General features: G+C 47.5%; 1 protein-coding gene across 1 annotated transcript in view; it reads right to left on the reverse strand.

Annotated features, from left to right (window-relative positions):
* ADORA1 (adenosine A1 receptor) overlaps positions 1-15,891 on the reverse strand; it is a 75,244-nt gene extending 59,353 nt beyond the window's left edge. The window contains exon 1 of the mRNA XM_063144333.1: positions 15,520-15,891. Coding sequence (XP_063000403.1) covers positions 15,520-15,860 — 341 coding nt within the window. The 5' untranslated portion in view covers positions 15,861-15,891. The remainder of the gene's footprint in view (positions 1-15,519) is intronic.
* Between the last annotated feature and the right edge of the window lie 203 nt (positions 15,892-16,094).

Here is a 16,094-nt window from a genome sequence, read left to right on the forward strand (position 1 = left end):
AACCAATCAAAACTCTTTGTACCTTGGATAGCTCCTTTAGAGTTCTGGCTGGTTATGACTGAAACCTGGAGTAGATTCACTGCCCCACTGACATCGGAGCCCCCAGACTCCACTGCATCCCCCAGGTATGTATGAAGTTAGCAAGAGAGGATTGGACTGACAAATCCCATTCAGATGGGCTGTGATTCATTGATAACCTGACAGAGAGAAAAGCCGTGTGGGCTCATCCTTGTGGGCTGCTGTAAATGGGAACGCTCACTTAGTCTCTATCGTCTGGGAGAAGGAACACATCTGCCGGGTCCAGCAGCTGCTCACCAGCTGTGTGTCGCAATCTGCAAAATACCAAGCAAAGGCCATCCAGCTTTGGGTGGCTTGACTCTGCTTCTCTGTTCATTTACATCAAACAAAAGCCAGCTGGTGGCGGTATTATTTGTCTTTGTTCCTTTCTCTTGCAATGGAGTGTTTATTTGTTACGGCCTCGCTGTTTACAGGCTGGGATTCCCACCTTGATCTCCCCCTTTCATTTCAAGATGACACGTCTAAATGGACATGACATTGTGGCTAGAGGAGCTGCAGCTAAGGAAAGGAGGGTTCCCAGAGAGTCAGAAACAGAAAAGAACCGAGAGGGGAAGTAAGGCTTTAGGGTGACCATATGGAAAAGAGGATAGGGCCCCTGTGTCTTTAACAGGTATATAGAAAAGAGAATTCCAGCAGGTGTCATTTGAAAGCATGCAGCACCTGCCCTCTTTTGCATCTCACACTACAAAAGAGGGCAGGGCTCCTGCAGCTTTAACTGTTGTGATGAAGAGGGAATTTCACAAGGTGCTGCATGCATACAAATGACACCTGCTGAAATTCCCCTTTCTAGACACTTGTTAAAGATATAGGAGCCCTGTCCTCCTTTTCATAGGGTCACCCTATCTAAGGCAGACAGGCAAGCAGGTTGGTTGCGTTGTATTTTTGTTTTGCTGTGCTGGTGACCCAATCCCTTGTGCTGTGCTTGAATTAAAAGCGAATCGGGGAAGTCAAAGCATTCCTGCAGGGGTGTAGAACCGCTTCCAGCCCAAGGGCCAAATTCAATTTCAGCGAAGCTCTTGGGTGCTACATTCCAATGGTGGACAGCAGCAAAGCCAACAATACAAAATAAATAAATAAATCTCAGCCTATTTCAACTTAAGGCTCTTATTGCCAGTAACTAAACCTTAGGAGAGGAAAACATACAAAAGCCAGGAAACCACCAGATGATCAGTGGTCAAAGGAAAGAGGGTGGGGCCAGAGAAAGGGGGCATGGCTGTCTGGGGAACCCCAGAGGGCCAGGTTTGGCCCATGGGCCTAAGGTTCAACACCCCTGCTTTATTGCACCCAGGAACTTTTCCCCCTTCACTTTCCTTTTCACTAAAAGAGAAAGGAGATCAAAAATGGTTGTGCTACTGAAGCCAATAAATGTTTATACGGGTATTATAAGTATTACCCCACCAGAACAAGTGGCTGATAACGTGGCTGGTGGCCAGCTCTGTTCGTGCTGCCCTTGCTGCTTTTCTTCTGACTGTTATTGTGCTCTGGGCTCCATTGCTCGTTTCCACCTAGAGTGCCAGCGCATTGTTTTTATATCTACAAGTCTAGTGTCAGTAAATAACATTTCACTGCAGGGGCTTCAGGACAAGTTGGTGGCAGGTGCAGGAGCAGCTGGCAGGGCGGCAGAATGGATTGGGAGTAAATTCTTTAAGGGGCAAAAAGAAAAAGGAAAGATTTAGATCTTTTCTAACTATTGTAATAAATTCTGTGAAGCTTTGTCTGGCTTTGCTATTTGTTAAATGAGTGAGCGGTTCAAAACATCCAAGCAAAATAAAAGCCAGATTATTGCAAACATTTGGTATCTTAGATGCCTGCTAGATGTGCACATTTGCTGGTGGGGTGGGTGGGGCTGCATAGAAAGCAAAGGCAGAGATGTTCTTTCGGCTCTGGAGAGGAAAATGTGGCTCAGATTTGCAGAGGAGATTTCAGAATTGTTAATTCTCTTCTGCTAGGGCGACCATATGAAAAGGAGGACAGGGCTCCTGTATCTTTAACAGTTGTATTGAAAAGGGAATTTCAGCAGGTGTCATTGGTATATATGGAGAACCTGGTGAAATTTCCTCTTCATCACAACAGTTAAAGCTGCAGGAGCTATACTAGAGTGACCAGATTTAAAAGAGGGCAGGGCACCTCCAGCTTTAACTGCTGTGATGAAGACGGAATTTCACCAGGTTCTCCATATATACAAATGACACCTGCAGAAATTCCCTTTTCAGTACAACTGTTAAAGATACAGGAGCCCTGCCCTCCTTTTCATAGAGTCTCCCTACTTCTGAATTAGAATTATATGTAGTGTCAATTTATTAAGGGGCTCAAGGAGTCCTATACAGCAGCCTTTTCCAAACTGGTTCCCCTACGGATATGTTGGGCCCCAACTTCCATCATCCCCAGCCAGCATGTGCCTGCCATTGCTGTTGGCTGGGGATGATGGGGCTGTAGTCCAACACATCTGGAAGGCACCAGGTTGAGAAGGCTGTGATCTAGAAGTCCTTGAACCTCTTAATATGTTGACGCTACGTATCATTCTAATACAGAGGAGAATTATTACTTCTGAATTCTGCTCCGCTAGCTTGGGCCACATTTTCCTGTCCAGAGCAGAAAGAACGTCTCTGCTTGTGCTTTTTATGCATGATCCTTTAGTGTTGAGAATAGAAGCAAGGGCAGAAATCAGCAAACCACTGGCTATCAGCGTCCTTGCCTGAGCGCCACAGATAAGGTAGGTCCTGCAAATAGCCTGCTCTCTCACACAGAGATATGCAGTGAAGGGCACACCAAAGCAGCCCAGCCAATAGGAGTGGGGTCACTTCATTTATGCCTGGGGGGTGGGTGGGGGGCTGTGCAGCAAGTCATGGAAGAGGAAGAGCAGCGCAACAAATGCACTCAGAAGTTCAAGTTTACTCCAATTATAGTCGTTAAGAGCGAATGGTCCCGGCTTTGCACGGGCTGTGGAAGAGCCTTTTGTTTCATGCAGCAAAGCCTTCAAGCAAACTTACACAGCTGTCGAAGTTGGATAGCTTTTGCCCACCCAACCTGGGTGAAGTCACACCCACCAGCATTTCTAGGCATGGCCCCTGCCATGGTGCACCCCTATAGCCCCCCCCAAGGGAGGGGTGTGGCCACGGAGCCCCCTAAAGGGGGCTGCCCCACAGTAGAGGGTAGGAGGGAAGTCTATAACTGTGCCCCTCTAATGTTCTGTGGCTTCAAATAGTATGGATTGTAAAGTTATTATTATTTATTTATATAGCACCATCAATGTACATGGTGCTGTACATAGTAAAACAATAAAACAGCAACACCCTGCCCCATAGGCTTATATTCTGATAAATTGTATGCTGGTTAGGGAAATCTGCCCTGAGTGACTGGAGGCGTTACTGCAGACTTCAACCACATGGACACATTAAAATTAATTAATGCATTTTAGAAACAAGCTAACCCTGAGGAGCAAACCCCTAGGGCCCCTTAGTATGCATGCAAATTTTCAGGTGCCTCGAATTCACGGTCTTCGCGCTGATAGACAGACAAACATGCTATTTTATTATTGTAGATTTCTAAATGTGCATATATGCAAGTACATTAGCACATGCAAATGCTGTGCAAATCTGGGTCCTCTTTTGTCCCCTTTCGGGGTGTATTAATTTCTTGGGTTTGGGCACTGCATTGTGATTAGCCTAGCAGGAAATGAAGAAAGGTTATTCTCATTTAATAAGTGGAAATGATCAGTGGCTGAAGGGTATGACTTCTACACAGAATTGAAAGTTTGGAAGGGATATGGGAATACGTAATTATTCCGTTCATTTACTGGAACTTGTCTGTTTGAAATGCTCAGCTTTGTAGCAAGTATAGTTCGATGTATTACGAGTTTGGAATTGATTGCGAACTTCAAAGAATGCACAGTCTGCATCCAAACAACAAATGATCCAGTGCTGCTCCCTCCCCTCCTTGGCGCCACCGCGGTTCTGGCTCCGCGAGGAGGAGGAGGAGGGGTTGGCACTACCATTCGTCTCTCCATCTCCTCCATGGTCAACAACGACGGCGAATCAACATTACATAGAAAGGCCATGCAAAAGCAACCAAGCAGGAAAGGGCGACATATTATGCTGCACTAAGCAATTACAAACTACAGTTCCCATGATGCACTTTGACAATGCACATGCGCAAAAATCCAGATACCTGGAATGAGATTTCATATTAAAGGAGAACTCTCATCTGAGCTAACATGGAGGAATTCATTGCTTTCTGAGAAAATAATGAATCCACTCCGGGTAAGTTCACCCATCACTAGTTACGGTCTCTCTACAGAACTCTCCAGTGAACGTGAGGAAGTCAGGGTGGAAGTGGCTTGCCAGCCCCTGTGTCTCCTTTACACGTTCAGTTTCATAAACCAAAATTGGTTTAATAGTAATTCCTTCTCCCCAGAGGCCCTAAAAATGTATTTGGTGGTGGTGTGTCATTGGTAGGGATCTGTGACAAGGATTTTCATCACTGTCACCATTTCCAGGGATTATTTGAGAGGATTCATGGTAGTTACATGTGGCAACCAAGCCAAGCCATGTCTGGAGGCAGCTCATGGTTCTTAAATGATGCCTCTGCTTTTGGGGGTCAACATCCCATCTTCAAGAAGATCCATGCAGAGTAGGGCCCTTATCCTGGGTGATTTTCCAATACAACCTTCCCTCACCTGGCCTCACCCCACCACACAACACCTGTGTACCAGAGGCAACAGTAGGATGCATGTACTTGACGGCAAGCCCTCTGTCAATGGGGTGGGCAAGGAATCATGACCCGTCTTCAGCCTAACTTTGTAATGCAAATATGTTCTGACAGTGCTCAAGATGGAGGTTTTCACAAGTGGCAGACACACTGAATCAGAAAGAAATATCAGACCTGGCTTTTTGAGCTAGTACAGCACCTAAAATGAATCTCCAGCTTGCCTAATATAAAGCCTGTCGTATTTCTCTTTTGCTCTTTGTCTATCTAGGAACGTGTGTATTCCGCCAGAGCAAAAGACAGATCTGAGTTACAGCCTGCCTTCATGTTTTCAGAAATGTGGGTCACCCATTGCTTGTTTGTCCCAAAATGCTAGGTCTAATTGGACACCTGCAACACCTGAAGTGACTCATTCACTGTGACTCATCTTAAAGCAGAGGTTTCTAGATTCCTATGCCTTGCTGGGCTGAAGCTGGCAGGGCAGGAGGAGGAGCAGAAGCAATCTCGCCTCTGCGTCTTCCGCCTTTCCTGATTTTCCTAGATGGGCTTTTCAACCCATCTACCAAGGGCATTTCAGAGGGAGAGGGAAGGAGGCTGGAGGAGGCTCGGGAGATGTCGTATCCTAGCCTCTCTGGTCTCCTCCCTCCCTGCCCAATGAAATGCTCCCGTTTCCCCCTCTCCGAGGTTGATTTTCCAACCTCGGAAGGCAGCTGGCACTGTTTTTCTCTCCAGGCTGCGAGGGCACGGGGAGGGGGACAGAGCTCCGCCCCCCCTTCCAAGATTGGAGCACTGTCTCCGACATAAGAACATGCAAAGAGCCATGCTGGATCAGACCAAGGCTCCATCTAGTCTAGCACTCTGTTCACACAGTGGCTGACTAGCTGTCGACCAGGGACCAACAAAGCAGGATACGGTGCAACAGCACCCTCCCACCCATGTTCCCCAGCAATTGGTGCATACAGTCTTACTGCCTCTGATACTGGAGGTAGCATATGGCCATCAGAATTAGTAGCCATCAGAAGGGCTCTTCCAAGCATTCCTATGGTCCCTAGGATGCTCTCCCAGAAACCATACAATTGCTCTTCCAGTCTAGGATGTAAAAAGAGAACATGCTCTCAAAGGTGCCAATTATTCATAGTGTTTTCCCCCTGCTCTTCAGCCAAGTAAAGGCTCCCAGAGTGGCTTACAAAGATTAATAATGAAACAGTCCCTGCCCTCAGGCTGACAATCTAAAAGACATGACACAAAAGGAAAAGACATTGGAAGGGAGGAGGAAAAAGCAAAACACAGGCACCAGTTCCTAGTTTGCAAGTTCTTATAGGTATTTTTCTGGCAGAGAAGGACAAAAATAATCTCCTGACAGCTGTTTCTTTTCTGGCCCATGTTTGGGGCCAGGTTTATCTCCACTTTGAAGGGATCTTCTTCCCAGGAGGCAGGATAGGCAACCTCCCAGTGGTTCGTGATTCTCTGATCAATGGGTGAGGCCAGAGTCTGCAGACCCAAGGAACTTTCATTTGAAGCTGAGTGGAGCTCGCTACAGCTGCGCTCTCTCTCTTTCTCTCTCTCTGGGGGATGTATTGGACCGGGATGATCTCCCCCTTGCAATGATGTCTATCTTGGGAGGCAGGGGGTACAGCCTCCCAGCGGCCCTTGGTTGAACGGAAAACAAATTTATGGAACCACATGTAAAAAATTCGTAATTTGAATTCCTTCAATTCATTTTGAAAATGTTTCAAGTCTCTGTCCAAATCTGAAAGTTTAAGTTCGAAAGTGTTATCATTATGAATGGTTTTTAAAAATCCAAATCTGTTCATCTATGGGCTTCTGTATTTGCTGATTCATTTTGGTAGCTGTATCAATAATCAATATCATTAGGTTTTGAGAACATTTATTGAGAATAGCTCACCCTTTTGTACGAAATCATCTCTAAATATACCTGGCCCTAGAGAATGCTAAGGCCTCTAGGAATTCGTTTGGCCCAACAATACTAAAAGAAAAAAGAAAAAACAACGTAAGCATTTAATTCACTTTTAATTCTCTTCTTATGCAGTTCAACAAACATGTGCCATGCCTTTCCCTCTGAAGAGAGAATGTGTTCAAAAATAGACACTGGTTTCAGAAGTTAATCCAAGTACTCTTTGGAATAACTGCATCACTTTGGAATAACTGCAGCAGAATTTTCCAAATTCCCGAAAAGACCCACAAGTGTGGCCTTGAGCAAGAGACAGATTTGAGTTACAGTGAGCCTGTATAGTTTCAGAAATAGGGGTCAGCTAGGGTGGCTACCCAAAAAAAGGAGAAGTGCATCACCAAAAAGAAGGCAGTGAACTGCATAAAATTTCCATGCACTAATTTAAATGTTTATATGCAAATTTAGAAATTATTATTATAATTTAAAGAAACATACAGTACATCACACTATAGGGTGGAAGATTGTGACCGGGTGTCCTCTGTGCCCGCCTGCTGCTCGGATGCTGTCAATGCGCAACTGTGCTTAGGGTTCTTCACCTTTCAACCAGACTTAAGACTGGACAGTCCTTCAGACAGAAAATCCCTTCAAATAGAGGATGGTCCTTTGGCAGCCCTTCAAATGGAAGACTGTTCTCTGTATAAGGAGACATATGGCCACCCTATTCTCAGCCATTGCTTCTTTCTCCCAGAAAGATGCTAGGTGTAATCTGATACCTGCAACACCTGCAATCTCCATTTTTTAGACTGGGTCTAAACTGCAGACTTCATGGCTACAACATCTGGACTAATGCGGGGGGGGGCTTTTCTGTTCTTCCCCCATCCACGGCTTTTTGCCGATGAAGAATTCTGGAGCACTCAAGAGCTTGGACAAACTTTTGCAGCATTTTGGTTGGTCTAATAAAAGAATTGCCCAACTGCAGATGCCAGATCTACACCAAGCAGAATATAACACTTCGAAAGTGTTTTGAAAATGGTATATGGAACGTGTCACGGGCCCCAACAGTTGCCAGTGCAGTAGTGTAGATCCTGCCTATCTCGCTCTGGCTCAGCCTTCCCTAGCCTGGTGCCCTCCAGATGTGTTGGATAACAATTCCCATCATCCCCAGCTCATTGGCCATGCTGGCTGGGAATGATGAACATTTCATTTCATTTACATTTCATTGATTACATTTCTCTGCCACCCAACAGCCAAAGATTAAAAACCTTGAAAATACAATATTGTAACAGAATATAGAATAATTTAAATGCAGCACACAAAGAGAGAGAGAGAGAATCCAACACATCTGGAGGGAGCCAAATTGCAGACGGCTGAACCTGTGGAGGCTGCTAGCTCCCCCATCAGTGGGCTGGTGAATCCGTTCCGGGTTTCAGTCCGAACCCTAAAAGAGCAATCCAAAGTGAAGAAGCACCTTGGAGAGCTCCTTTAGGGTTCGGACTGAAACCCGGAGTGGATTTACCAGCCCACTGACATGGGAGCCGCGAGTGAACTGAGCTAAATGGCTGTCCTTAGCACAGTGACAGTAGCACCAACTCCTGAGCAAGCACTTCTTAAGCAGGGTGAGGCAGCTGCATCAGACAGCAGATGCTGGAAGGCACAGCAGTGTCAGCCCCCCCCCTCCGGCCGCCCTTCCTCTCTACGGGAGGCCAGAGCTGTGCTTTGCACACAGCCCAGCCTACACCCACTCAGCAAGCCTGTTGCCTTCAGGCCCAAGGGAAGATGCTCTCCTGCTGCCAGCCTTGAAACAAGATTCAGGTGCCGGTCCAGTCAGCTTCTAGATGTGGACGGGTGGGGTGGGGTGGGGTGGCATTATGCCCTTTGCCTCAGGCAGAAAAATCTCTTGAGCTTCCTTCTTGCCTTCCTCTGTCTCCCACCTCCCGCCTACCATCGCAGGGGAAAGCAGCTGCTGGGAAGCCCCCAGTTTGCCACTGGAACAGTGCACCTGCAACCCCCTTCCCCACTCAGCCAGGCCACTTACAAAAAGCCCGAGCTCAGGCCAGATCTCCTCCCTTTCCCATCAGTCCTCCGGCTGCCAGTGTGACGTCTGTATCCATCTCTGCTGACCACAGGGGCTCATCACCAGCCTGTGCTTAAAGGTTATCATGTACACAGAACAGGTAATAAATATTCCGGTAAAAAGCTGCGAGGAGACCCCTTCCCCTCCCTCCTTTGTGAGTCATGAAAATGCCAAGAAAGGCTCAGTCAGCAAAGCTCCAGAAACCAGGCAGGCAGGGTTGGCCTTTGGCTGCAAACCGGTTTTGGTATGAGTCACTGCCCCTTGGGCTGCACGGAAGGAGCCCAGCAACCCAAACCACGGGAAAAGCATGGCCAGCTTCTGCAGCCAGAACACTGCCTGTGCCAGTAGCCCCAAGCGAATGTGAAGGCAGCCTACCTAGCAGGGTGGCCTACCTTACAGAGGGCAGTCCTCTTTTTGAAGAGCTGTCAGAGCCCAGCCCTTTATTTGCACCAGCTCTCTGGTGTAAGAACGGATGAGAAGGAAGGGCAGTGGGGGCCTTGGAGCTGCCCACTGAGAGCACCCAGAGAACAGTCTGAGCAGGCCGGCCACCTGGGCCCCATCTTCCCCACCATGGTGAGATGCGTTGCATCCCTATTTAAATCCCAGCTATTATTTCCAAATTTGCATTTGTCTGTTAACATGAGCCTACACCAAGGATATGCAGATTGGTGTCCTCTTTTTTGGTGATGCGTTTCCTCTTTTTTGGTCATGCCACCCCAACTGCAAGCAGTGCCAAGTCTGTTTGCAGCTGATAACCAGACCAAAGGATTGGAGAGGGGAGCTATTGCAAAGGAATGTGGCGGCTCTTGTCCTTCCGATGACCTAGCCAGGCCGCAGCCTCTCTGAGCCTGTTGTGGGAAATGTCCTTCACGCCTCTAAATCCAATCAGAGAAGCTGCTTTGCTTTATGGTCTCAGCGGCTGCAGTAAAGGCCACAGGCCGCCTCGTCTCAGGAGGTTCTGCTGGTTCTGGCTCGTGCATGGATATGACATGAATATTCACATCTTAGCCATGACCTTGTACCTGTGGCTGCCCAGGACTTGCTTCTTTCCTTTGAGCTGTCAATCAGGAGTCCCAGAAGGCTGGAGCAGATAAATGCATTTGGGCCAGGCTTGTGCTGCGATGCTGCATCTCGGGGGGTGGGGGGAGGATGCGTCAGCATAAATTCCTGCATTGCTGCTGCTGCCACACGCATTCCAGAATCTGATCACGGCAGCTGGGCTCCTTGGTTGCAGCTGCGGTCACTGCCGTCTTCCTGCCTGGATTGCAGCAGCCTGCCGGGCAGCTTGTCCTGCCACACACCTCTTTGGTCCCTGCCACCAACTGGGGCATATGGGTCCTGCGTCAGCGTGTCTACAGTATCCCCCCCGACGTGCCGCACTTGAGCCCACTCCCGTGGACAGCCACTGCAAGGAAACCTCCGCTGCCCTTTCTGCCAATCAGCCTCGCAAGCCACCGATCACCTCGCCATGCTTTCCACAGCGGCAGAGCCATCCTCGCTGCGGTAGACAGTCGCATTGCAAACCCTGGCAGGCAGCTCTTTGGCCGCTCCCTTGCCGCTACTGCCTTTGGGGAAAGTGCAAGTAGGACCACGCCTCCTCAGGCTCTTTTCTGTCCAGTAGGAATCAGTCCCCCTCAGGATTCTATCATTTTAAAATTAAGATTTCTAGCCTTGAACAAGCACCCCTGAATCAGCTCCTCTTTGCTTTAGGCCAGGGGTGCAGAAACTGAGGCTTGGGGCCCAAATTCAGGCCTCAGGCCTTCCCCCAGATGGCCATGCCACCATTCCCTCGCTCCACCCCCCCTCTCCCCCAAATGCCAGCCTTTCAGTGGCTTCCCAGCATTTTTTGCATTTTATTCCCCATTCTAAAAAGTTGAAATGCCTCTTTTAAGGCTTTGTTACTAGCAGGAAAAGTTTTAAGCTAAAATTTGCTGGCGTTTTAGCCACACACCCTTTGCTTTGAGCACTCCCACCCACCACTGAGCTTTTCCAAAATTGAATTTGGCCCTTGGCTGATAGAGGGTCAATACCCCTGATGGCTCTACTTTGGGATGTCAACATCCCTCCTGCAAGAAGGTCCATTCAGAGTAGGGGGCCTCATCCTGGTCATCTTCATACCCCAAAGACCTTGAGAAGAGGCGCTGAGAAGCTGAGAAGCCTGGCTCCTTTGCCATGATGATTGTGTTAGTCCAGTACAATGCCACTCCGACAATGCACTCAGAGAAACTACTCAATTTACAACCAACACATAATAACGCAGCAGAACTGAAGAGGCCTGAAGCCAACAGGGTGGTTGTGTGTAGGGCCATTCAATTAGATATTTGGGAACCTGGGGGGGAATAGGAGCAAGTTATGCTGCAAAATGCTTCTCCACTGCTGGATGTCTTCCTCCAGGCCAGGGAGAACATTCATCATATGGCTGGTGGCTGAGCAGTTAATTGTCTTTTTGCTGCTAATGCCAAAGCACAGCAAAAGTATCTAGAAGACAAACAACTCTCTTGAACTTGCTTGGTCGTCCCCATTTCAGGGATTCCCAGCCTCAAGGGGAAAACTTGTCGTCGTGCAGTCCCAACACCACTCACGGCTCATTCAGGAGCCATGTAGCCACAGCAGGGGTGTCAGAGGAATTGTTTGGGGGGAGCTTCCCTTGGTTCTCCCCCGCCATGGGTCCATTTTCCGCATACTCGCCCAACTCAATCTGCATTGGGGGTCAGGCCAGTTCCTGGATTTTTTAAATTTATTTTTAATTGCACGAATAGAGATTTGTGCCCATTTCAGCGGAAATGGGCACAAATTATGCAAATGGAAGCTACTGTTCCCCAAATCTGTATTCACACAAATGGAAAAAAACCCGCAAAAAGTTCCCAGCTTTTGGGGGTGGGGGAACGTGTCTTGGCCCGCAAATCCGAGCCCAGCCAAGGAACTCTGCATGCCAAGCTGAAAAAGAAATGTATTTCCCAGCGACGGACACCCCTAAACAACAGCCCCAGCACCTGTCCCACATCACAGTCCAAGAGCGGATGCAGATGATGTTCTTTCAGGGAGCTGGAAGCGATAGAGATACCCCTAAAATGCAATGAGCATAATCAGCCAGCTCTCTACAGCAGTCTTTCCCAATAGAGAGGCCGTAGCTCAGTGGTTGGAGCACGTGCTTGGCATGCATAAGGTCCCAGGTTCAATCTCTAGGTAGGGCCAAGAAAGAATCCTGCCTCAAGCCCTGGAGGGCTGCTGCCAGTCAGTACTGACAATACTGGGCTAGATACACAAATGGTCAGACTGAGTATAAGGCAGCTTTATGGTCTGTTCTCCCTGCATTTAATCTACCTTGCAGGATTGTTGTGAGGATTAAATGGGGAGGATATCCTTGTAAGTCACCCTAAGTAACTTATAGGAAAGGAACGATAAAAATGTAATAGATAGTCTTTGCCTTGATATGATCTGCAGACCAAACAGAAGGTTACTATTTAATTAGGACCAAACGGTAATTTTGACTGTTGGAAACCAGCATCCATCCATGCAGGTCTGGCCTCTAGACTGGCCTCTTCCGCTGGGCATCTCAGGTACCCCAGAATACAAAGTCCATCACCATCTGATCCAGTGCCTTTGCTCATTAGAACCAGGCTGAATTCACATTCCTAGCCAAAGCATCAAAACTGGATTGACCTCAAGTACCTTTCCCAAGCCTGTGGTTTTCCTTTCTCTCAAAAGCATCCAAAGCAGGTCAGAAAGAAGAGAAACACGTTCTCAGGATGCAAAATGTGAAAATAAACATTTTGCATCCTGAGAACGTGTGTCTCTTCTTTCTGACGTTTCCTTTCTCTCAGCCACAGGGAGAAGCAGAGGTGTGGGGTGTTGGCAAAAGTCCCATATATATATATATATATATATATATATATATATATATATCACATACACTCACTGCAACTCAAATGCAATTTTCAACAACTTTTAAAAAATCTATTCTGGGATCTGGTGCTAAAGCAAACTGTGTGGGTAGAAAAACAGCGGAGCCAACAGTTCTACAATCTGTACCCTGTAGCTACCTGGCTTATAGCTGCAGCTTAGCTGCAGCAATTCCGCTATTATGGAGCAGAATGCCCAAGTTCCCAGTCTATGGAGGCCTCTAGTTAGAGATTTTGTGCTGGTGGGGGTTTAAGTATATGCTGGCCTGCCCCTCCCGTTTCTAAGTCAGGACAAAGTGGGTGGGCAGGTAACCAAGTTAATGGCAAGTCACACTTTGATCCTCTGTGTTAATTAATGCAGAATAACTGCCACTTCTCAGTTCATACAATCCTTATTACCACTAATCAGAATTATCACATACCCAGATACATGTACTGAAAGGATAGGGGAAATTCACTTTCTAATACTCTTTAAAGTGGCACCTGTATATTTTCATCTGCCGGGCAAAGAACAATTGGGGGAGATTTTTAAACCCCCACTATTACCACAGCCCTGACCCAAAAGGAGAGTCTTTCGGCGTATACTTTTCGTTTTTAAAACTTTCCTTTAAAAAATTGGAGATCACGTTCATGGGTTTTCCGTGTCAAATCTAGTTTGGTTAATTTCTGCAAGTATCAAGTTGACGATAGTTCACCATTGGGAAACGTACTCAGTTTTGCTTGAATCTGTTATTTCTAAGTAAATATTTATAACAGGAGGCTAAAAGTGTTGAGGGGCAACTAATCCCTGTGATGTGAAATATGCTTTCATCACTTCCCTCTCCTGCAATAACTTTGTTCTCCCAACCCACTATGGGCAAAGAGCCTACTATAAACATACCCCTAGCCCTGAATCCTCAAGGAGCCAGACATAAATTTTCTCTAAATGAGTGATTTATTGCACGCACTATTACCTGGAAATCTCAGTTTTTTAAAAAAAACACAAAGATACTGTGTTATTATCTGGGAAATCATGAGACCTCCCAATGTGTAAACTCGGCGTTGCACTATAATGCAGCCACTAGATGGCGAAGTCTCATTAAACTTAATGGAGCAAGAGGGGCAGACAGCAAAAGCAAGTAGAGGAGGCGTAGGAGTCTTTGGCATCATCACGCCCAGGGGCACCCAGAAGTCTGGCACTGGCCCTGCCCAAAGACCCACTCTGGATACTGTTCAATTTACATTGCATAGATTGTATAACAGGAAATGCACATGCTTATTAAGGGCCTTTTTTTTATTTACACAAGTCTGTTTTGGTTTCGTCAAGATATTGAGACCTGAGCACTTCACAAGGAGCATTTCTTTTCCTGCTTTTCTGCTACATAACTTCAGGTGGCACTGTGGTATAATGGAATAGCACATATACACAAGAGGATAAAGCATTTTCTTTCCCTTTCAAATAATAATGCATTTCCCTTTCTCTAAAAAAAAAAAAGCATAGAAAGTGATCTTTAAAAACAGAGGCAAAACTGGAGAGTCACAACATTGTCTAAGAACCCATAAACAACCATGAGCAGGAAATGAGAAGTACACAATAAATGCCTCATCACAGCTCCTCCAGTTATAAATGTTTTTCAAAAATAAAATAGTCCCAGAAATTTGGAGAATTCAGACAAATCCACCAAATGCCACAGTCCAGGGGTTAGCAACACACAGCCCAAAAGCTGCATGTGGCTCATGCTGCTCACCAGTGCAACCTCCACTGCTCCCCATCACTGATATACCTGGAGTTGCCCGGGTCCTGGAAGGGTGCCCCCGTCCCCTCAGTCCTCATGTCCTTCTCCCTCACTCGTCCAACATCTCCACGCTCGCTGCTGCCATCAACCCTGCCATCCATACTTGTGGCGTTGACATTGGGCACCGGTGGGCGGGTGGAACCTGCTACCTCAACTCCGTTTTCTGTCCTTGGCCTGGCTCCTGAGGTGGCGGCAAGCGGCAGTCACAGTCAGGCAACCAACTATCAGCTGGCGGCAGCCATTGGAGCCCTGCAGGGGATCGCCCATATGGCTGCGCATGTTGCCCCAAAATCTTTGGAATGTCTACACCTCCCACCATGCCTTTGGCAGGGCGCTAACTGCGTCCTCTGAGAGGCGCTTCCCTCCTCTCGTCGATGCAGGCATCTTTGGTGAAAGCATGCTGGGCTTTGTAGCCGTTACAGAGATCTCGTGAGATCGCCCATGTGGCGCACGTGATCCCCCAAGATCATAGAATCATAGAACAGTAGAGTTGGAAGGGGCCTAAAAGGACATCGAGTCCAACCCCCTGTTCAGTGCAGGAATCCACCCTAAAGCATCCCTGACAGATGGATGTCCAGCTGCCTCTTGAAGGCCTCTAGTGTGGGAGAGCCCACAACCTCCCTAGGTAACTGGTTCCATTGTCGTACTGCTCTAACAGTCAGGAAGTTTTTCCTGATGTCCAGCTGGAATCTGACTTCCTGTAACTTGAGCCCGTTATTCCATGTCCTGCACTCTGGTAGACCTACACCTCTCAGCATGCTTTCAGTTTCTGGGAGTTGTAGGTATCAGCCTAAGGTACGTTTTAATTAAAAAATAATAAACTGCAAAAAAATCTGGATTTGTTTTTGTTTTTTAACTTTGTACACAAAGACCTATCAGCATCAAAAATGTCAAGTTTCTACCTCATCAGGAAGTGGGTAAACATTTCCAGACATACAAACCCACACACTTACTCTCAGCTTTATAGGTATTATATATATTTGCAAGCTTGCCACAGAAATTTGGCATCAAGCCGCTACAGAGGCTTACTTGGTTTCAAGTGGTATTTTCCCCCTCCCAGGCTGTGGTTCTTACCGCATAGGAATCTTCACTCTGAGGTAGCGATCCACAGCGATGGCCAACAGCGCCAAGATGGAGCTCTCGGTGAGGATCAACACAGGACACGCCACCATCAGGCAGCTGTAGAAATGTATCTGCGGTCCAATGTTGATGATGATGGCCAGCGGGATAACGAGGGCTCCCACAGCTACGTCTGCCACTGCCAGTGAGACGATAAAGTAGAAGGTGGCATCGCGGAGGGCCTGGTTGACTTTGACGGCCCAGATCACCAGGATGTTCCCAGGGATGGACACAAGGGCAATCAGCACCTCGATGGTGATGTAGGCAGCCTGGAAGCCGGATATGTCATGCGGCATGGTGCTGTCCACGCCCACAAGCTCCGGGCCCTTTATGTGGCCTAAAAGGATGAAAGGATGCAAAGGTTTAAAAAACAGAAGGAGCCACTGAATCAGTCTTCCCCAGCCCAGCACCCTCCAGATGTGTTGGATCACAACTTCTAGCATCCCCAGCCAACCATGCTGGCTGAGGATGCTGGGAGTTTTAGTCCAACACATCTGGAGGGTGCTGGGTTGGGGAAGGCTGCACTAGAT

This window comes from Elgaria multicarinata, chromosome 1, assembly GCF_023053635.1.
Source record: "Elgaria multicarinata webbii isolate HBS135686 ecotype San Diego chromosome 1, rElgMul1.1.pri, whole genome shotgun sequence".
In the NCBI taxonomy this organism is placed as follows: Eukaryota; Metazoa; Chordata; class Lepidosauria; order Squamata; family Anguidae; genus Elgaria; species Elgaria multicarinata.